General features: G+C 45.8%; 1 protein-coding gene across 1 annotated transcript in view; it reads left to right on the forward strand.

Annotated features, from left to right (window-relative positions):
• The first annotated feature begins 625 nt into the window (after nucleotides 1-625).
• rhd (Rh blood group, D antigen) overlaps nucleotides 626-23,483 on the forward strand; it is an 81,936-nt gene continuing 59,078 nt past the window's right edge. Inside the window, exons 1-2 of the mRNA XM_072501101.1 lie at nucleotides 626-875; nucleotides 19,292-19,478. Coding sequence (XP_072357202.1) covers nucleotides 734-875; nucleotides 19,292-19,478 — 329 coding nt within the window. The 5' untranslated portion in view covers nucleotides 626-733. The remainder of the gene's footprint in view (nucleotides 876-19,291; nucleotides 19,479-23,483) is intronic.

Genomic DNA, 23,483 nt, shown 5'->3' on the forward strand with positions numbered 1-23,483 from the left:
CCAGTTGCGCAAAGTACTCCGCCAACACGCCGATTCTCGGGTCCTGGAGAATCGCCGGACGGGCGACGGGCCCGATTTCGGCGTGAAATTGGATTTTCCGCCCCCTATGCCGAACGTGATTTCTGCAAGGGGGCTGCGGAGAATTCAGCCCAAGAACTAGGAGCAGGAGTAGGCCCCGAGAGCCTGCTACGCTATTCAATAAGATCATGGCTGATCATAATACAATGAAATTTAAATGTATTAATGTATTAAATAATTTCCTTCATTCATCACAATAAATTTATAAAGAAGGCAATTAATTATTCAGTATAATTTGATGAAACTCTTTTTGAAAAAATTTTCCAATTCCAATTTTGCATAGCCAATCCATCTACCTTGCACATCTTTGGGTTGTGGGCATGAGACCCACACAGCCGAGGGGAGAATGTGAAAACTCCACACAAACAGTGACCCGGGGCCGGGATCTAACCACTCCGCCTTCGTGCTGGCATTTGATGATGCTCTTAAAGGGGATGACAAAAATATTTTGCTGACTAGTTGATCAGGCCAATGTGGTTGGCTAACTTTGTGTCCTATTTAGTCATAGCCCCTTGAAGACATAGGTGTGTCCAATTAAATATATCTGGTAGCAGTTTTTGCCTGTGACTGCGTAATAACAAACTGACAAATACAAGGACTTTATAGATATTTAATCAAGAGGAGAAAGTTGCTAATATTTTTTAGGAAAGCCATAATGTCTCAGAAACTAGCTCCAAGCATCAGGGTTACCTTTCCTCTTCTGGCTCTAAGTTTACAATGCATAATAATAGTATTATTTGCATTGTTTGTTAAATACAGTGAAGATAGTCCAAATAAATACGATGCCACGTACCCAGGTAAGTGCGTTTAAAACTATTTCCCATAACAGTCAAGATATTAAATGTGCATTTTTAAAAAGATTAATGCAGTCAATTCCCACCCAACAGGAAATAGATTGTGCGTATCAAGACTTACTTTCATGCAGGAAACTTCATAATAGTCAGCATAGAAAACCTTCAACCACGCTGTCCAAGTGCGCTTTGGATTTCAATGGCAGAAGGCAGTATTCTAACAGTGTGTAGCATTTAGCCTTTCGCCGTCGCTTAACCACTGACAGACTTTCAATACGTTGTATTGTGCCTCTTATAACTGAAACTCGTAGTAACGAAAATGTTCTCAACATCTGCAGGTGCATTTGTAGAATTTTTGCAAGCCATTTAATAAACAGTAGAGAGCAATTGAAAATGTTCTCGTTGTGTACATCAGAAATACAGGAAAAACTAAAGGAGTAAGCTCATGTTGCTCTGGGCAAAAATAAATAATTGTGAGCTGTGTAAAGTGACGTTTCCTGTTTTACACCTGCTACCACCTTTTCAGTGTAACCAATGGATGAAGGAAAATTAGAGTTTCAGAACGAAGGCAACAAATTAGAGACACAGAGATCGAAAGTAACATTTCCTGAAATTCAGAATTGTCTCGCGAAGGTGCCACTCATTCGGATGATTTAATGCTTGATGCCCCTAGGTTCTTTTTATGTAACATTAGCAAAATTTAACTTTTTGGTATTTTCTATTTCCACTTATTCCCTTCCACCTTCCTTTTGAAGTTCTCTTTCCCCTGCTGTAAGGTTACTTTGCACTTTGTATCTTCTCTGACTGACATTTCGTAAACATTGCATCACTGTATGGCCCACTCTCCAATTTCTTGCGACTTACTCTGGGGAATAACCCAAAATCAATCTTCCCCCAATATACAACTCAACAGATTTTTCACGTTCACTACCACCTTCTCAAGGGCAATCAGGGATGGGCAATACATGTGGCCGAGTCAGCGAAGCCCACATCCCTTGGATGAACATAAAAAAAGAATGTTCTGAATCATTTGAGGTGAAAACTTGTTTTTATTGGTTACTTTGCACAGCCTACTGGAGCAAAATTTCCTGCACTACCTCATTGCTCATTTTCGTTATATTTCGAGTCATAAAAAGTATAACAATCTATCCTATTCTGGCGATAATTCTCAATTCACAATATTAATACATAAGGAAAATTTCATGTTAGCTGAATATATTATTAACTTTTGAATTAAAGTCTTACATTTGTGAAGTGCCTTGGGATGTTTCCTTACATTAATGATTTAATCACCTTTGGTTTAGTTAAAGAAAACTACAAGGTGTATGTAATTAAATAGAGTGAACAGTGATCTCCAGTGACTGAAATTATTTATAAACTAGAACGTAAAGGTTAACTACCATAGAGTGAAACACAGGAACCAAACCTGGATAATTTAAATGAGTCGTATTGCCCAGTAATTTGAGATAAATTACATGTTTTATGTGTGTTCTAAAAGGCAACATGCCAACAACAAACCAGATCACTGTGGAATGTGGATTTTCTTCCCGTTGTATTTATATGATAATCTTTATAATAATCTTTATTGCCACAAGTAGGCTTACATTAACACTGCAATTAAGTTACTGTGAAAAGCCCCTAATCACCACATTCCGGTGTCTGTTCGGGTACACTGAGGGAGAATTCAGAATGTCCAAATTACCTACAGCTCATCTTTCGGGACTTGTGGGAGGAAACCGGAGCACCCGGAGGAAACCCACGTAGACACGGGAGAACGTGCAGACTCCACACAGACAGTGATCCAGGCCAGGAATCAAACCTGGGACTCTGGCGCTGTGAAGCCATAATGCTAACCATTATTCTATCGTGCTGCCTGGCAATAGGGGAAATTTATGGGAATTCAAATGGGATTTAAGATGCTTATATATATATTTTTTAATGAAACATGCCCAACACCAAATATTAGCATTTTGGTGAGTTTGCTTGGCTTGTTGATAACTTGCTGCAAATCATATGATTTGAAAACAACTTTGTCTACATTTTTAAACATTGATCATTTGTAACAGTGTATCTTGTTGCTAGTCACTGTAAGCAGCAAAAGTATAAAGTGCGCAAATGAGCATGTCTTTAAAAACTTAGGAGTAAATGGAAAGATTTGAACGTTGTGTTTTGACTGTCCTGATGCAATATGTTTGGGTGAGGCCGTAAAGATCAGTAGCGCACTGCAGCAACTCCTAGGATACGATAAAGCCAATCCACTAGTTCCAGTGTCAAAATGATTGGGCGTTAAGTTCTGACAGTGCTGATAAGGGAAACCCACAACTGTTTCTTCTTAAAAGTCACTTTGGAATTCTATTTAGCTTAATTTAGACTTTAAACTAAGACACAGGCAAACTTAAAAGTACAGTTGCCACCCCCCCACCCCTCCTTTGAATGTTTGTATTGGCATTGTTAGACATTAATGTAAAAGGTTTGCAGTTACATATCACCAAGTCACTTGGAAGTATTTCTGAACACTTCGCATGCAGCTAAATCCAACAGCCAATTTGTACAAGTAATATGATGAATGAGTTTGTTTTGGTGGTTTTGAGTTGAGGGAGGAATTTTAACCGGGGCATTGGGAGAACTCTCTACTTTAAATAATGATATTGGGACAGTGACTTCGGGATCTTCATTATCCACCCGTTCCACTGGATTGGGGAGGATTATCAACATAAATTGTTTGCTGTTGCAACAATTAACTTTGGTACTTGCAACATATTCAAGTCACAATGAAATCCAGATTTTGTATTAACTACTGTGGACTTTAGTAGCACCAGTTACTTCCATCCAGTTTGGTACTGAAACCTGGGAACTGCATAGAACATATGTTAAAGTACATTTTGGTTACCGCATATGTATTAAGAAGGAAATAACTTGCACTCACATCACACTTTGATAACCTCAGGCTATCTCAAAGAGCTTTATAGCCAATGAAGTACTTTTGAAGTGTTGTAACAGAGGAAACCTGTAACAGGGGTGCAGATTTATACCTGGCTCTGAATCAAAATAACAATTAATTAAAGTTGTTTCAACAGTTTATGTGGGGATGGGTGTTCCCATCCTCCCCCCTCTCCTGTTTTATGGGACTCTTTGTGTTTAACAATTGTTTATTTGCTTTTGGAGAAGGCTTCCTGGAGTTCAGAAGAAGTCCCAGGGAGCCTTCCTCCTTGAGCTGAGCAGTGAATGGGGAGAAGGGGAGGTCATTGGGAGGTGTCTTTGGGCAGGGGCGGCCACGCTAGCAGGTGATGCTGGTGAACGGAAGTGAAGTGGTGGGGAGAAGGCCGAGAGGGGTGGCCGGGGGAAGGGGGAGGGGGCTAGTGGGGGAGAGGGGAGGTGTTGCGACGTGGCAGGGGGTGAGAGATGACATGGTCAGGGGCAGAGAAAGGGGCCATCTGGCTTGGGCTAGGTATAGGGTGGAATTAAGAAGGTGGGAGTTAAGTGGGGAAGGTGACGGAATTAAGGGGATTGGAGGCGTAAGCCCGAAGGCTGGTAACGTGGAATGTCCGGTAACTAAATGGGCCGGTTAAAAGGTCATGGGTGTTCGTGCACCTCAGGAGTTTGAAAGCAGCGGTGATCTTTCTGCAGGAGACGCACGCCGTGTGAAGGACCAGGTTAGATTAAGGAAGGGGTGGGTCGGGCAGGTTTTTCACTCAGGATTTGATTCAAAATTGAGGGGAGTGGCGATTTTAATGAGCAAAAAAATGGGATTTGTGAGTGCGAAGGAGGTGAGGGATCCGGGTGGGAGATATGTGATTGTGAGGGGGGGGTATTGGAAGAGGCACCAGTGGTGTTGGTAAATGTGTATGCCCCAAATTGGGATAGTGTGAGTTTTATGAGGGGGTTGCTGGCAGCGATCCCGGATTTGGCCATGCACCAGTTGATCATGGAGGTGATTTTAACTGTGTCCTGGAGCCGAGGGTGGATAGGTCGAGCCCCAGGTCGATGGGTAGGATACGAATGGTGAGGGAACTGGGGGGTTTCATGGAGAGGCAAGGTATAGTGGATCCATCGTGTTTTCAGAACCCAGGGAGAAGGGAGTATTCCTTCTTTTTACACGTCCATAAGGTGTATCCGAGGCTTGACTACTTTGTAGTGAGTCGGGAGATTTTGGTTGGGGTGGAGGGGGCAGAGTATGCGGGGATAGTTATCTCGGACAATGTGCCCCACTGGCTGGGACAGGTTTGATCCGGGGTTGTTGGCGAATGGAGGTTTTTGAGATAAGGTGTGGGTGGCGATCAAGGAGTATGTGGAGCTGAATCAGAATGGGGAGGTGTCAGCGGCCATTTAAAAAAAAAAAAAATTTTCAAGTACCCAATTCATTTTTCCAATTAAAGCCCGATTTAGCGTGGCCAATCCACCTAGCCTGCACATCTTTGGGTTGTGGGGGTGAAACCCACGCAAACACAGGGAGAATGTGCATACTCCACACGGACAGTGACCCAGAGCCGGGATCAAACCTGGGACCTTGGCGCCGTGAGGCAGCAATGCTAACCACTGCACCTCCGTGCTGCCACTTCAGTGGCCATTTTTTGGGAAGCGCTGAAGGCAGTGGTCCGGGGGGGAAATTATTTTGTTTAAGGCTCATGTGGTTGAAGAGGAGGAAAAAGTTGCCAGGACAGTTTGACAGGCTGACAACGGAAGGGCGGTTGACAATTGCGTAGGGCATTAGTGTTGCAATATGAGTATGGGGAGAAGGTGAGCTGCATGCTGGCACACCAGTTGCGTAGGCAGGCTCCGTTCAGGGAAATACTGAAGTTAAAGACTGGGGCTGGGGATGTAGTGTCAGAGCCAGGGAGGATAAACAAGGTGTTTCGGGAGTACTCTCAGGGACTATACGAGGCGGACCCAGCGGGAGTGGAGGGGGGCACGGGGTGGTTTCTGGACGAGCTGGAATTTCTCCAGGTGGAGGAGGCTGTTGCTCGTTTTAGCCTTAGTTTAATTGCTCTTGTTCTATCACCTTTGCTCTTGAGTCGCCAGGTATCTTTCTGATACCACCACGTGGTTCAAGTCCGAGTAATGATCAATAATCCAACACACCGCTTAGTAAGAGTTAAATCAACGCACATTTATTATATACAGTAATCAATACTTATACATTAATTCTACTTCTAAGCTACTTCCTACAACTAACAGGCCAATACTTAACTTTGGAAATGGCCCACCAGGTCAGGGAAACGAATGGCCTTTCGTATGGGTTCTGAGCCTGCGGGATTCAAAGCTGGTACAGGTCGATAGCCAGGAGCGCCTATCTCGTAGCGAGCGTTGGAGTAAGACTTACGATTCTAGAGGCTGTTGTAGAAGGTCAGCAGAAGGGTCTCGAAGGGTGTGGGAGGATGGAGAGAGGAGAAGAAGGCTGAAGAAGGGCTGATTTGAGCTTGGACTCTATTCTTATAGTCCCCAGGGGCTTCCCGCCTTTCGGGGCGGACCCTGTCCCTGGTTCCAAGTGATTGGACTTCGTCCCAATCACTTGGTTCGATATTCTCCAATGCTGGAGCGATTCCTTGATCGATGGGCGGTTTTGGGGTGGTCGTTCACCTCTCTTTGTGTAGGCTCCTGCTGGCGCCAAAAAGTCTGGGTTGGCTTTGTGTGTCTAATTTGTTGCACATTGTTCCCGGGGATTGCTACTTCATATTCAGATGGATTGGATTGGATTGGATTGGATTTGTTTATTGTCACGTGTACCGAAGTACAATGAAAAGTATTTTTCTGCAAGCAGCTCAACAGATCATTAAGTACATGAGAAGAAAAGGGAATAAAAGAAAATACATAATAGGGCAACACAAGGTATACAATGTAACTACAGAAGCACTGGCATCGGATGAAGCATACAGGGGTGTAGTGTTAATGAGGTCAGTCCATAAGAGGGTCATTTAGGAGTCTGCTAACAGTGGGGAAGAAGCTGTTTTTGAGTCTGTTCATGCGTGTTCTTGGACTTCTGTATCTCTTGCCCGATGGAAGAAGTTGGAAGAGTGAGTAAGCCGGGTAGGAGGGATCTTTGATTATACTGCCCGCTTTCCCCAGGCAGCGGGAGGTGTAGATGGAGTCAATGGATGGGAGGCAGGTTTGTGTGATGGACTGGGCGGTGTTCACGACTCTCTGAAGTCTCTTGTGGTCCTGGGTCGAGCAGTTGCCATACCAGGCTGTGATGCAGCCTGATAGGATGCTTTCTATGGTGCATCTGTAAAAGTTGGTAAGGGTCAATGTGGACATGCCGAATTTCCTTAGTTTCCTGAGGAAGTATAGGCGCTGCTGTGCTTTCTTGGTGGTAGCGTCGACGTGGGTGGACCAGGACAGATTTTTGGAGATGTCCACCCCTAGGAATCTGAAACTGGCTGGTGTTTTGTGATGCTGATGGCTGCAGGTATCAATTCTGTCTGGCCTTCCCAGTTTTACCTGCAGCTGCTTGTTTTAGTCCTGTTGGCTGATTTTCCCATCAGCTTTTCCGTTCGTCATTTTAAATCGGGGTTGGCCATTCTAAATCGGGAGTTAGCCATTTTAACTGGCTACATACCCTCCTTGTGATCCTAACTCGAAGCATGAAGGATCACATCATTATGTTGCTTTCCATTCCCTGACCTGGTTGGGGGGGGGGGGGGGGGGGGCACTTACTTCATGGCCTCTGCACTGACCATAGCTTTGCACAAAAAAATTTAACTAACAATTCTAAGGGCGCTATGTCAGATAGGGACATGCATTACAAAACAATAAACTGGTAACCTCTAACTTATTCTTAATATACTACACTCACTTAAACATTCCATTATCCTACCTTCCTCAATCATACAACAAAATCATAGCATTTCATACAGTCTTTCCTGGCTTGGCAGTCAAGCTCAGGATCATACAATTTGCTCATGAAAAGGTTCTTTACAGTTCTTTATTTACAATAGCAATAAACGCAAGTGAATGTACTTTATTATAGATCGCGGGGGTGGGCGTCTGGTCGTAACCGAACATAGGGGATCTGATCCTATATACCGGGGTTCGAGCGCGGTACGCTCTCCTTCTCCATTTTCGTAGACGCAAAGTCTGCACTACACAGCAGAGTATCGCCAACGCTAATAGTGTTTCAATCACATAGGACAGGGAGTACCAGGTTATGAACCTGGCACACCAGGATGATGTAGTGTCGCTGGTGATTGGGCTCTGGGTACTGCGGGGCAGTGAAACATTAACGGCAGGGAGGGTTTGAAGTCATGGGGTTCGTGTTCACTCGCAACCAAATGCCCATATAAAGTATGTTGATCAATATGAAGGAAGTCCTCATGGCTGTTCTCTTTCCTTCTCTTTCTTTATTTTCTCCGGTCCTGGAGCTTCTGGAGTTCTGTAGAAACAAGCATAGTATCTGTAACTATCTTTGTTTAATATCTGGTATGCTAGTGTGTCTGTCCTGTAGTGCCAATTATTCCCTTTATAATTGGTCACTATGTGTGACTCCCTCATTTCTTTTCAAAAACAAATTTTAGAAGACACACTTCCCAATAATGAACCAGTGCTGATTTACCATCCAAATGTTCCAGGATGTAAATAGCAGATGGCCGGCAACCTAAGGGTTACCTAAACAATCAAAACTTTTTGAAATGAAAAATGCCAAATGAGGTGCGTCTGGGCCGCGACGGGTAAGAGGTGGATGGAGTCCCCGGGTAGGACGGCTACCAATGCCGTATCTTTCCTACCCGAGCGTGATTGACCAGCGAGGGGGTTCCCAGGCAGGGCGGGTCTCAAGCCGTTTCTCCACTGCCTGAGCAATCGACAAGAATGGGCAAAAATGTAGTCATCATGGTGGGGCTGCCGTAGTGGTTCTATCCTTCAAACCAGAAGGGCAGTTACGAGCGGGCGTCTGATACCCGAACAAGTATCAGCTGAAAAGTTAGTTCCTCTGAACAAGCGTGTGGCAACGGTGGGTCTCTGAGGGCAAGTCCTCAGAGGTTTCGGTCGAATGTGCGTGTGGCAGTGAGAAAATTCTCCTGTCGGACATACAACATGTAACAAACTTACAAACAACATAAAACATTCTGCAGGTTCCATCAGAAAGGACAACACTTTTCCCAAGCGGTTCCTTTTAAAACTTCATCTGGACACCTCAGTTCTCGTTAGCGAACAGAGTCGCAAAGGGGTTATCGGTTTGGGAGTCAGACCCAAGGTCGTCCTCTTCTCCCGGGTGCCAAACTCTGGAGTGGATTAGGGCTGAAAGGGCTGCTTGGTGTGAGTTGGGGTTGCTCTCGTCGTTGCGGACAAGTCGGTATGAGTTGTCACGGTGCCAATAATTGGTGTCTAGTTGTGTGGGGACAAAATCGGGGTCGTCAGTGTGGTTCGGTGGTCGGTGGTGGGGTTTGTTCAGGAAAGTGATCAGGAAGGGATCACTTGGATCATAGACGTAGTCGCTAGGTGTGGGTCCTGGTGCATGGGGATAGTAGGGAGGCGTGCTGTGGCTATCGTCCGAGTCACAGTCGCTGTCTCTGCTGCTGCAGTCTGTGGGCGTTCCGGGGCGGAGTGTATATTTTGGGGGTGGAGTCGAGGTCGAGTCCGTGGCTGGGCTGGACGTGGTGAGGGTTGGTAGGGTTATGTTGGCTGTGGGCGGGGTGTGGTGTGCTGCGTCAAGCATGACGTGGTGTGCGTGGTTCGACTGTGTTCCATATGCCTTCAGCTGGTTTATATGAAACCACACAGTCAGACCATTGGGGTACTTTATTTTGTAAACGGAAGGGCTTACTTTATCCGCAATGGAATACGGACCCGAGTATTTAGGTGACAGGAATGTGATGGGGTTATATACAGAAAGCATCACTTGCTGTCCGATATCGTACTCAGTCGCATGCACTGTCTTGTCGAAACAGGCCTTGCTCTGTTTCTTTTTGGTGCCCAATTTTACTGCGGCTGCTAGCTGAGCCGTTTTAACATTTGCAACTAATTGCTCCACGGCTTTCTCGTGTGTGAGGGCCATTACTTCGGGGCTGGTCAGGTCTAAACCTAACAAGTATTCTGTGCCTTTCATGGGGTGTCCGGTCATGAGGGTGTGTGGGGTGTAACCTGTGGATGTAGAAATAGTGTTTAGCAAAAACATCAGCGCAAAAGGGAGGACTGAGTCCCAAGTGGTGTTGTTCTGCTGGACCATTTTTCTGAGGGTGGTTTTTAGGGTCCGATTCATGCGCTCCACGATACCACTCGACTGTGGGTGGTATGCTATGTGGAATTTTTGGGTGATGCCAAATATCGTGAGGACGTTCTGCATGACACGTCCCATAAAATGGGAACCTTGGTCGGATTCAATGCTGCGGGGGAGTCCCCACCTTGTAAAGATGTGGTGGGTTAGGATCTTGGCTGTGGTTTTTGCAGTGTTTGTGCGAGCTGGAAATGCTTCCACCCATTTTGTAAATGTGTCTATGACCACAAGTACATATTTATAGCCATTCTTGCAAGGGGGCAATGGACCTATAAAATCAATCTGGAGGTTAGTCCAGGGGCCATTAACGGGTCGGGTGTGGCTGAGTTGGGCCTTTTTGGCATATCTGTCGGGGTTATTCTGCGCACAGATAAGACAATTCTCGATATAGTGGTTTACATCTTCCTTTAAATGTGGCCACCAACAAAGCTGTTTGAGATGGGCAGTAGTGGGAGCGATTCCCTGATGTCCATGACCGTCATGGAACAAACAAATCAATTGGTTCCTGTCCTGTTCAGGAACCACATAAAGGGTGTCCTTTAACACCACACCGTCATGTGTGGTCAGTGTATTTCTAAATCTCTCGTAGGAGGCGAGATAGTTTCCCTTTACAATCTCCTTGAGATTGGTGTCCTGCTTCTGGGCCTCCACTCGATCCTCGATCTTTGTCTGTGTGACCTGAACTGCACTCACTGGCGCGCTTTCGGGGGGTTTCCAAAAATACCCATGTCTGGAACCTGCCTTAGCCAGTGCGTCGGCTTTTACATTTCCAGGGGGGGAGGAACAATGGTGGCTGCGGACTTTGATGATGCCAAAAGTCCTGTTCTGGGCTTTTTCTAAAATATGGCGGAGCAATGGGGCTGAGGGGAGGTGTTTTCCATCTGCGGAAACAAATCCTCTTGCTTCCCACAGGGGCAGAAATTCCGTAAGGCTGTTACAGACATAGAGGCTGTCCGAGTATATGTCTGCTGGGCTGGGGAAGGAATCTGGGTGCTCAACTATATATGCAATGGCCGCAAGCTCTGCTGCCTGCGCGCCTAAGTGTCCGGGTAGTTTCAGCGATATTTCCTCAAGGGTGCGTCCCTGCGCGTCCTCAACATAGATACCGCAACCTGTTACGCGCTTCCCATCCAAGACTGTGGAAGATCCATCCACATAAATCTTTATGGGCTCACACGTGTCCGTGTGCGGGGGGCTCTGAGTAGAATTACCTATCTTTCTGGGGGGGTGTTTTAGCGATAAAGGGGCCTGTGTTGTGGTGTGGAGAGATAATCTCACATTCATGGGGGGGGTTCCGGGGTACTGTAAATTGTCGGCTAAATAGGTGTGTGTCTTTGTCCTTTTCACAGTGATGTCCCGTCCCTGCAAGAGAAGGGTCCATCTGGCTGCTCTTATTTGACTGACGGTACCGTCCTTGAGTCGTCCGTCCAGTAAAAGTTGGGTGGGGGGGTGTTCGGTCAGAATTGTGATGGTGTTCAGTCCGGTAATATATGAAAAGTACTGGACTGCCCAGAAAACTGCGAGCACGTGCCTCTCACAGGCTGAAAATCCCTGCTCCACAGCATCTAAAACTCTGGAGGCGTAAGCTACAGGTCTTAACTGGTCGTGCCGTTCCTGGAGGAGCACGGCTGAAAGGGTGCGGTCTGTGGTCGCTACCTCTATGGCGTAAGGGGAAAGCGGGTCTGGAACTTGTAGTGCGGGGGCTGCTATGAGTGCCTGTTTTAAAGAGTCCACAGCATCCGTATGCTGCAGAAGCCATTCCCAGGGGGCTCCTTTCTTTAGGAGGTCTGAGAGGGGCGCTGCCTTGCTGGCGAAACCGTCAATGTGGTTTCGGCAGTAGCCAACCAGTCCTAAAAACGACCGGAGGGCTGAAACGTTCTGGGGAACGGGCAATTTAACAATCGAGTCAATCCTTTTATGCTCGATCTCGCGTTTACCGTGCATGATAATTGTTCCCAAATATACCACTTTTTCTTCCAAAATCTGGGCCTTTTTGGGGTTGACTTTACAACCAATTGAATGTAATAGTTCCAGGAGTTCGGACAGAAGCTCAATGTGCTCTTCCTTGGTGTCTGTCTGTAGTAGTAGGTCGTCTACATACTATACCAGACATTCGGGGCAAGAAAATTCTGCTAAACCATTTGCCAGTTGTCGGTGGAAAATGGAGGGGGAGTTGTGGAATCCTTGTGGCAGGCATGTCCACGTGTACTGCTGTGCTTTAAAGGTGAAGGCAAATTTGTACAGGCACGCCTTTGCCAATGAAATGGACCAGAATCCATTACTGATGTCCAAAACCGTGAAGTAGCGGGAATTGAGTCCCTGCTTGAGCATGGTCTCGGGACTTGTTGCTACGGTGGGGGCTGCTGCGGGGGTGACTTTGTTGAGTTCCCAATAATCAATGGTCAGTCGCCATGATCCATCGGGCTTTCTCACTGGCCAAATCGGGGCATTATTAGTGGAGGCTACTGATCTAAGTACGCCCTGCTCTAATAAGCTCTCTGTTACTTTTAAGATTTCTCCCTCTGCCTCTAGGGGGAATCCGTACTGTTTTTGGGGTCTAGGGTCAGGTCCTGTTATTTGTACGGAGGCAGTCATCCGTCCACAGTCGTGCTTGTGGGTCACGAATGCTGCCCTGTTCTTTTGCAGAACTGCCCTAACCTGCTTGTCCGTACTAAGCGTGGTCGGGTTGAACCAAAATTCGCCTATGGCGCTAATTTTGTTCATATATTCACCTATGTTGAGCGTTGCGGGGGCTCTTGCGGATTTCGCCATCTTCCAGACACACTGGTTGACTGGATCGAATGAAAGGTGGTGGGAATTCATGAAATCAATTCCCAGAATGTGTTCTGCTGTGTGGGGCAGGTCTACTAAAACAACGCTGTGTTTGGTGGTGATGGTTCCGATTTGAATGGGTACAGGGGCTGTGATGTGTCCCTGCTGTGAGTGGCCTGTAAAGCCGCTGAGGGTGATAGTGGCTGTAGTGGGCCACGTGTCCTTTTGAAATAGGGTGGAGGAATTTATGGTGGTGCAGGACCCTCCAGTGTCCCAAAGAAATTCGATAGGCTGTCCTCGAATTTTCGCTGCAACTACGGGTCGTCCTGACCTATCCCAAAGGATGTCGCAGACCCAACTGGGGGAGCCCGTACACCGTCGGTCCGTTCCGGTCAAGTCCGTCTGATCCGAACGAGCGCTACGCTATGGATGGGCTCCGTCTTTTTCTTAATCAAAGTGCCTGCCTGTTGGGCTCTCTGTGGCTTTTTAGGGGCATTGCACTCTTTTGCGAAATGTTCCAACTGTCCGCAGTTGTAACACTCTAGTAGTGACTTGGGTGGGGGGCTGTTCTTTCCCTCATTTACCCATGCGGGGTTCGGGTGTGTTGTTTTTACTGCCTGCATGTCTGCGGCGGCCTGCTTTTCCTCGCTATTTTTTAACGGTAGGTTTGCTCTGAACAGATTGCTCCCAAACGCGGGACAATCTTTTCACTACCCACTTCTCGTTATGGGCCTCCTCTGAGGGATCATAACTCGTACAGGCTTTCTGTCCTGTATCTGTGGCATGGGAGATAAGGGTGCGGGTCCATTTGGCCATGTTGTCTGGGGCAAATGGGCACGGTCTAAGTCTCCAAAGACTGCTGCGAAGTGAATCCACAGGCGTCCAGCGAACGCTGTGGGGTGCTCAGATTTCTTCTGCCTACATTTATTGAGGCCATCTACGGGGTCACCCCGGTTATACCTGATCACATCCAGGATCGCGGTATGCATTTCTGTAAGGGTGCCTCCTCCTACATTCTGTGGGTCGGGAAGGGCTGCTGCTACCGACAGATCTAAACTTAAAACCATGAGCTTTACATGCTCTCTCTCGTCCAGGCCATACATGTTCGCATGATGTCTAACTGTGGCAAAGAAATGGTGGGGGTCTGAGGCGGGGAGGAACGGTGTGATCTTCTCGCACGCGTCCCATAATTGGGTCACTGTTAAAGGGGTGGAATATAGATATTCCGCTTCGTCTGATGTGGCTGTGCGGTGGGTGGTTACAGGGTTCATTGGAGCTTGAACTATTTGCTGTGTGGGTGGTTGGGGTGGTTTTCTCTTTTGGGGCTTTCCCTGCGCACATGTTCCCTGAACATATCTCTGCGCTGTTTTGTGTAGCTCTTCCCAATCAGGGCCGTCTTTCTGGTCTAACTTTTCTCCAAAGGTTTCCTGAAAACCTTTTTGAACAGAAAGCAGCGATTGCAGCTCTGCAATCTGCTTCCGGCACTTTGCGTGATCTAAGGTGCTTTGTCTTTGTTCTGTGGTATTCTCTTAATGCTGCCTTGAGATCACTACACTGTTCTTGTAATGTCTCTACCTGTTTTTCTGTCTCTTCTCTTACCAGGACTGCACGTTGCGTGTCCTGATAGGCCTTTTCATATTGCGACTGGAAACTGCTTAAATGCGCCAGACAAGACTGGTGAGCCAGTTTGGCGTCAGCCACCTCTCCATCTTTTGCTGCCAATTTCCTCCTTAATTCTAAATTCTCTTTTTCAACTTCGCTTACATCGACCTTACTCATCCGATGTATGTCCTCAACTTCTTTGCGGAGCGTCTTAACGACCTCCTCTGTGCCTCGCAATTGTGCCAAACAGGACATGATTGCCATCGGCTTGCGATCTTTCGCTAAGCTCTTTTTATGGATCTCGCTCAGGTTCTCCCACCAAGTATGTCCTATACTCCCGGGACCTGATTATCACAGAAATCATTCCACAGGGGCCATCCTTTCCCCTTGAGATATTTCCAGATTTCCTCCTCCCAAATGGGACACTGTCCCACTCTAATGCTGCTGGTCGCTGCGACCGCAAATTCCTCAGGGTTCATGAGGTGCTGCATTGCCTGCATTGCCATCTTTCCTATCCGACTGCTTCTTTTAAATTTGGAACAGGGGGCTAAGGCGGTGTTGTAAATGCGGGTATGGCTTTCGCTACTTTCCGAAAATACAGACTTCCGACAGTTTTGACGCAACAAAAATCTATCAGTTTTACCTTATAGCCCTGTTAGTTACGCATGCATCCACACACTTCCGAATTATGGGTATTGATCAGAACTGCTTGAACACTTGTGGTTTTCTGTTTCCAATTGGGTTTCTAATTCAAATTTCTTGGGTTCTCCCGGAGTGGTTCTCCACTTCTAGATCGGGTCCCGTCAGGATGTCGCCAAAATGTTGCTCGCTTTAGCCTTTGTTTAATTGCTCTTGTTCTATCATCTTTGCTCTTGAGTCGCCAGGTTCTTTCTGATACCGCCACATGGTTCAAGTCCGAGTAATGATCAATAATCCAACACACCGCTTAATAAGAGTTAAATCAACGCACATTTATTATATACAGTAATCAATACTTATACATTAATTCTACTTCTAAGCTACTTCCTACAACTAACAGGCCAATACTTAACTTTGGAAATGGCCCACCAGGTCAGGGAAACGAATGGCCTTTCGTATGGGTTCTGAGCCTGCAGGATTCAAAGCTGGTGCAGGTCGATTGTCAGGAGCGCCTATCTCATAGAGAGCGTTGGAGTAAGACTTACGATTCTAGCGGCTGTTGTAGAAGGTCAGCAGAGGGGTCTCGAAGGGTGCGGGAGGATGGAGAGAGGAGAAGAAGGCTGAAGAAGGGCCAATTTGAACTTGGTCTCTATTCTTATAGTCCCCAGGGGCTTCCCGCCTTTCGGGGCGGACCCTGTCCCTGGTTCCAAGTGATTGGACTTCGTCCCAATCACTTGGTTCGATATTCTCCAAAGCAGGAGCGATTCCTTGATCGATGGGCGGTTTTGGGGTGGTCGTTCACCTCTCTTTGTGTAGGCGCCTGCTGCCGCCGAAAAGTCTGGGTTGGCTTTGTGTGTCTAATTTGTTGCACATTGTTCCCGGGGATTGCTACTTAATATTCAGATGGCTGGTGTTTTGTGATGCTGATGGCTGCAGGTATCGATTCTGTCTGGCCTTCCCAGAGGCAAATACACAGTTTTACCTGCAGCTGCTTGTTTTAGTCCTGTTGGCTGATTTTCCCATCAGCCTTTTCCATTCGCCATTTTAAATCGGGGTTGGCCATTCTAAATCGGGAGTTAGCCATTTTAACTGGCTACAAGGCCAAGAGGCAGGCGTTGGAGGTTCCCCTGGGGCTGAGGGAGGTGCTGGATCGTATCAGGGGTATGAAGTCAGGGAAGGCCCCTGGGCCGGATGGGTACCCGGCGTAATTTTATAAGGAATTTGCGCGGGACTGGCACCACATCTGTTGGGGGCGTTTAATGAAGCACTGGAGAAGGGGGAGTTGCTAGAGACGATGATGCAGGCAGTAATCACACTAATCCCGAAAAAAGGGAAGGACCCGGTGGAATGTCGGTCTTATAGTTCCATATCACTATTGAACACAAATGGGAAAGTATTGGCTACGTTGTTGGCGAGGAGGATAGAGGACTGTATCCCAGGGGTGGTTGTAGAAGATCTAACAGGCTTCGTGAAGGGCAGGCAGCTTGCGAGTAATATAAGACGGCTGTTGAATATGGTAATGAATCCGTCGGGGGCTCTGGTATTAGAGGTGGTGATGTCCATGGACACGGAGAGGGCATTTGATTGGGTGGAGTGGTGGTACGTGTTTGAGGTTTTGGGAAGATTTGGGATTGGGCCGAGATTTGAGGCATGGTTGCGGTTGCTGTGTTGGCATCAAGGGCATGGGTGAGGATGAACGATATAAGCTCACGAAGCTTTGACTTACACAGGGGTATGAGGCAGAGGTGCCCGCTGTCACCGTTGCTTTTTGCGCTGGCCATTGAGCCGTTGCCGATGGCTCTCAGGGGGTCGGAGGAGTAGCGGGGGATTATGAGGGGACAGAGGGAGCATCGGGTGTCGCTCTATGTTGATGATCTCTTGCTATATGTTTCGGATCCATTGGAGAGTATAGGAAGGATTATGGGCCTGCTGGGGAGGTTTGGAGAGTTCTCGGGGTACAAACTGAATGTAGGGAATAGCGAGGTGTTCCCGGTGAATGAGCTGGGACACCTGGCTAATCTAGGGGGGATGCCATTTACGGCAGTGAGGGATAGGTTTAGGTATTTGGGGATTCAGATAGCGAGGGAATGGATAGGGCTCCATAAGTGGAACTTAACAAAGCTGCTGGAGGAGGCCAGGGAGGATCTTAGGAGATGGGATACACTGCACTTAACGTTGGCGGGGACGGCCCAAGTGGTGAAAATTAATTTTCTGCCGAGATTCTTGTTTATCTTTCAGGCTCTCCCAATCTTTATATAAAAGGTTTTTTTTCGGAAAGTGGACACGATAGTTTCGGACTTTGTATGTGCGAGGAAGGTTCCGAGGGTGGGGAGGACCCTGCAACAGAGACAGAGGCAGCAGGGGGTGTTGGGGTTGCCGAACTTGTTTCATTATTATTGGGTGGTGAATGTGGACAAGGTGCGGCGGTGGTGTGACGAAGAAGGGGTATAGTGGGTTAGGATGGAGGAGGAATCTTGTAAGGGGTCTGTCATGATATGCAGACACACACATAATGATATACAGACAAGCAGCTAATGGACACAGAGAACAGGACATGACCAATAAGCAGGCAGGACACTCAGGGGTGGGATCTGACTATAAAAGACACAAGGCCTTCACACTCCGCCTCTTTCCACTGATGAACATCTAGAAAGTCAGTCAGGGGTTTTGTTACAATCTCACACCTCCACCACGTGGCTAAGAGCTAGTCTGGTTCAGTCAGACAGAGTAACCACACTTAAGTTAGCAGAGAGTCGAACTCACAGAGAATTGTGCTAACTGTGCTATTAGTTCAATAAACCTGATTGAATTAACTTCAAGGTCTGGAGTATCTTTCTGATCTAAGCTGCATCCAGTTGCAACCAGTAGGTATTCAGGGAGCCCAGTGGTGCAGTCCATGGTGAAGATGTGGCATCAGTTGAGGAGGTATTTTAGGGTGGAAGGGATGTCGGTGCTAACGCCGCTGTGCGATAATCATGGGTTTGAGCCAGGGGGGATGGATAGTGTATACAGGAGGTGAAGGGAAGTGGGGCTGGTTAAGGTGAGGGATTGGTATTTGGAGGAAGGGTTCGCCAGTCTGGAGGAGCTAAGGGAGAGGGTAGAGCTGCCAAGGGGAAGTGAGTTCAGGTATCTACAGGTCAGGGACTTTGTGTGAAAGGCCTAGAGGTGTTTCCCTAGGTTGCCAGGATACACCCTGCTGGAGCGATAGCTGCTTCCAGATGTGGAAGGAGAGGGAAGAATTGGGGATATATACAAGTGGCTGGGGGAGCAGGGAGGCGAGCGGGTGGTGAAGATCACGGAGAAATGGGAAGCGGAGGTGGGAGGGGAGATCAATTGGGGAGTATGGAGTGTGGCACTGGGTAGGGAAAACAGGACCTCCTCTCGTGCAAGGATGAGCCTAATACAGTTTAAGGTGGTGCACAGGGTACATGTGACTTGGGACAGAATGAGTGGGTTCTTTCAGGAGGTAGCAGATGAGTGTGAGAGGTATGGGCACGGGCCAGCGAATCACACGCACACATTTTGGGGTTGCGAAAAAGTGGGAAGATTCTGGGCGGGAGTTTCGCGGATTTGGCCAGGATAGTTGAGGAGGAGGTGGACCCCGGACCCTTTGGAGACAATATTTTGGGTTTCGGAGAAGTCGGAGCTCATGGAGAGGAGGAAGGCCGATGTCGTGGCCGTTCGCCTCTCTGATTGCACAACGCCGAATTTTGCTGGAGTTGCGGTCGGCATCGCCATCGGGGATAGTGGAACGGTTAGGTGACCTGTACGACTTCCTGTGGTTAGAGAAGACAAAGTATGAGTTAAGCTCAGCAGAGGGGTTTGAGAAAAGGTGGGGGATGTTTGTGGCCGTGTTTGAGGAGCTGTTCGTCACAGGGGAGGTGGTTGGGGGGAGGGGGGGGGGGGGGGGGGAGTGGTGAAACAGGGGGGAAATCTGTACAGACTGTATAGTTGATTGTTGGGAAAAATGTTTCCCGGGGTGGTTATTTGCTGTAACCTGTTTTGATGCATGTTTGTAATGAAATACATTTTTTTAAAACGTTGTTTCAAAGACAAGATGTAATTTTGACTTGGAAGTGATGGCGTAATAGTGGGGCACAACCAATAAGATCATCTATCGTTTTAGATTGTGATTTAAATCTCTTTCAATTATTAAAATTTAAATTTTGACTGCAGTTCCCTTTTACTTTTATTTCAATAATAGTATTTCAAGACGTCAATACAATGGTCTTTATTGGCTTTGGCTTCCTGGCTACATTCCTCAAACGATATGGGCGCAGCGGCATTGCCTTTACCATGCTCCTTGCGGCCTTTGCACTTCAGTGGGCCACGATCCTAGAAGGTTTGCTCTTTGACTTTAAGGAATCAAAGATACAAATCAGCATAATCAGGTAAGATTTTCTTGATACGTTATCATTAGAAAATACCTTGAGTTCATTCGGTTGTTCAGAATGTGAATATCTTCAGCCAATCTATGCCAAGTGTTTTCTTTCGTTTCATCTGTCACCTAGCGTGAATTGCATTGGAATAGTAAATAATTCTGCCAGTTGTGGGACTACTTGGGAGTGCAGCCATTCTGTAGAGCTCATTCCCAGAGCTCCTTGGAGATTTCCATTTCCTTTAATCAGATCTTTGCTGTCCTAGGTGTTCAACTGTATTTATCAAGCCAGGGCTGTGGATCTAGATTAGTTCCTCAGGGCTCTTGCTACCCAGAAGATGTATACCTGATATCGGCAACGTTTATTGAGATATTTATGAGTTTAAAATGGGTCATATGTTGGATCCTTGGCTTGAACAGTCTTTCTACTTATACACTGGGAACAAGTTGTTGTGCCATTGAGAATATGTGCTCAGAGGATAGGATATATTCGCTTCAATTGCATGATTACAATTTTTAAAAATTGAGTTATCATTGCCTGGAATTTACTGGTCTATTAACAACAGACAAGGCTGTCAGCACTTACCATTATTACATGATAAAACAGACATCAACTTTTGGCATCTGTGCATTTGCAGTTAAATGTGGAAATGTAGAAGTGATACTGCATCTTCACAAGCTGTGCTGTGTTATGGTCAGGAGGGGGTTTAATTTAAATAGCCTGATTTCTCCTCTCACCACATATCTATAAACAGAAAGGTGCTTCTGATCCCCCGCCCTCCTTTTATAAGCAGTGGCGTATTTCTCAACTCCTCAATTTTGCTCTATTTAAAAACCCCACTGCAAATGTGAGATAGGATGAACTAAAGATTTAGTTTGTTTGCACACACTCAAATGTGAGTGGAGGGTGGCAAGGTGGCCTCCTTTTCATTCATATAATAAAGGTGGGATAGAGAAAGGAAATTGGCACAGGGCAAGAAGTAAGAATTATTGTTGCACGAGTCGAGAATCAAGGTCTAATGGTGTCATCTTTTGCAGTGTCAGCAAGTTGAAGACTGATGCTGGATAATTCACTTTGCCAGCAGAGATGACTTCCACAATGGAATAGGCACATAGAGATTAATTAGTTTTGTACGCATTGGTACTGAGGTTTCAGTAGAAACAGTGCAGCTCGAGAGCCAGGTAATCACGCCTGGACAGAGCCTTATTTCTAAGCTATGCCTTACTAGATGGAAAGTGGCAGTCTCAGCTTTGCAGCTCCAGCAAGACAGGGTATCTGGTTCTGCCAGATAGGGATCATGTGATATGACTCCCAATTCTCCACTTTGGTTTGGACGAAGGATGTATATTCCCTCGTCTGGATTCTTGAGAATGGTTAATGTTTCAACCACTAATAATTTCAAAAGAAGTTCCAGAGTCCTTTGTCCTATCAGGCAGGAAGTCCCCAATGGCCAGAGCTGGCTTTAGAAACGGCTTTTGTACAGTTCCTTTGGATGTCTACAGTCACAGGGGTCATGAGAATCTCATTAGAGATAATGAGGTGTGAGCTCCTCTGAATACAGGAAACATTCCTTTTGCTTGAGTCATATCTTTTTTCCAGTTTTGACATCTGATTCATCCTTTGCCACTGGAATCTAGACATAAATCACTGATGGTGGGAATATAGAGGTTACCAATAATTCACACGCTAAAGACTTGTGAACGACATCTCTGGCCCAGAGAAAAATCATTTTACAAGTGTGGAGTCACATTTCCTCAGAAGATTAATGTTGCATATTTTAAAATAATTTTGAAGTTGTTTTCTTTCCAGATTTTCTGTTTTTCTCATTTAAATTTCTCTCTTAATCCCAGGTGTATGTCACAATATATATCTGGGAGGTTTGTACAATGACTTTAATTTAATTTATATTTCCTGGGTTTTTTTTTACTTCCTGCTTTGTAGTCAGTATGTCTTTCTTAGGATTTTTCTGCCTTGGTAGAAGAACTGCCCTGCTCTGTGTCCTCCTTACACGTATATATGGAGGTTATGCCACACTGGATAAAACTCTGATCAATGCAAGGTGAATGGCAAAAGCCATTCCTTCATTGCTTCTAGCAAATTCCAAGCCCTAATGATCTTTAAGTTGAACAATTGCATTTATAATTCATGCGTCAAAACCTTCTGACACTGGATTACATTTTCTACAGTTAAGATGCCTTTTTTTCAGTTTTAGCCAGCACAAGTGGGGTACATTAGAAGAGTAAATTGTTTACCTCCCTGCTGATGCATTCATATTACACACAATAATGTTACATCCATGATGGTTCATCCGATTAGTCATGTAACTTACTGCTTATTTGACCTGGAAAGCACAGCTGTGTGTCACTGGAGAGCAGTTTGGCTCACAGTATCTGGCTTTACTCATGAGCCTGGTCAGAGTTGTTGTTTCTTCTATTGCACTCTGGCCTGCGATCAAGAAATCATAACGTTCAATACGAAGGAATTTATGCAGCAACAAATTAATTCTTCATATACGCTGAATCTGATAATATTGGGATCTGTTGGGATAATAATGATCTGTTGCCACTTATTAACATATAGTAGTTGAGTTCATACAAAGAACTCAGGTGGATGGCTATATACTAATGACACTCTAACTAGCACAGTATGTTAATATGCTAATATATTGTACCAAACGGTAATGTGATATGGTTTTGCTCTCTTTAATAGTCATAAATGCCAGTGGAGGAACAGAGTATTTGCCACAAGCAAGGAAAGAAAAGCAGGGGATAAATCAACTCACATTACTCATGTACATTTCATGGTAGACAATCTAGAATCGTTGTGGCCAAACCCATGTAAAAGCACATTATTTACCAAGTTTTAGTTAGGATGTAATGTTTAATGAAAGAAGAGCAATAGAGAAAAATAGAAAATACGGAGACAGAAACAAAAAGAGTAATTGTGATATATTACGATCCCGGACCAGGATCCCAATAGTTGCTAGGATACCGGACAGAAACTCCAATATTTGATTTAATATGGAAGTCTATGAGGAAAGGATACTTCGTACCAGAAATAATTCCACGCATAAATAGGGATATGGTATCTTAAAATAAACTTTATTACTAACACTAGATTAAAATAACTTTAACGTCATACAAGAAAATAGCTTGCAATTACCAGTTAGCAATGCTTCACAATAAACTCAAACACGTTTCACTCTTAATTGCAATCTCATAATCTCTACTCAAGCAAAGCCCATCTCGGGTCAAAATCCTTATTTAAATACAATTAGCAAACACAGGATTACTTGCTGTACACTTGAACAGAGTTCCTTTTCAAAGACTGATTGGAGAGAGAAAGAAATCCGGTCAGGAAACAACCTGCAGATTCTTGTCTGTCTCAAACAACTGTTTAACCTGCCAGCCTTTGGCAAAAAGCTCCTACCCTTTCCATAAGACCATAAGACATAGGAGAAGAATTAGGCCACTCGGCCCATCGAGTCTGCTCCGCCGTTCAATCATGGCTGATATTTTTCTCATCCCCATTCTCCAGCCTTCTCCCCATAACCCCTGATTCCCTTATTAATCAAGAACCTTTCTATCTCTGTCTTAAAAACACTCAGTGATGTGGCCACCACAGCCTTCTGCGGCAAAGAGTCCCACAGATTCACCACCCTCTGGCTCAAGAAATTCCTCGTCATCTCTGTTTTAAAGGATCGTCACTTTAGTCTGAGATTGTGTCCTCTGGTTCTAGATTTTCCTACAAGTGGAAACATTCTCTCCACGTCCACTCTATCCAGGCAGCATCCTGTAAGTTTCAATAAGATTCAGTAAGGTATTAAAATGGGCTTGAATTGTGGTGCCAATATTTGCATTGATATGCATATGAAACTGCTTCATATTTGCTGCAAAACCATATAATTGCAGCCTAAAATGAAACTGATGGTTAAACATTTACAGTGTTTGGTTCCTACAGGTATATGTCAAAAGGCTCTGCTACCACATTTCATGTTATCCTCGACTGAATCCATTT

The sequence above is a fragment of the Scyliorhinus torazame genome, chromosome 1 (genome assembly GCF_047496885.1).
Source record: "Scyliorhinus torazame isolate Kashiwa2021f chromosome 1, sScyTor2.1, whole genome shotgun sequence".
Taxonomy (NCBI): Eukaryota; Metazoa; Chordata; class Chondrichthyes; order Carcharhiniformes; family Scyliorhinidae; genus Scyliorhinus; species Scyliorhinus torazame.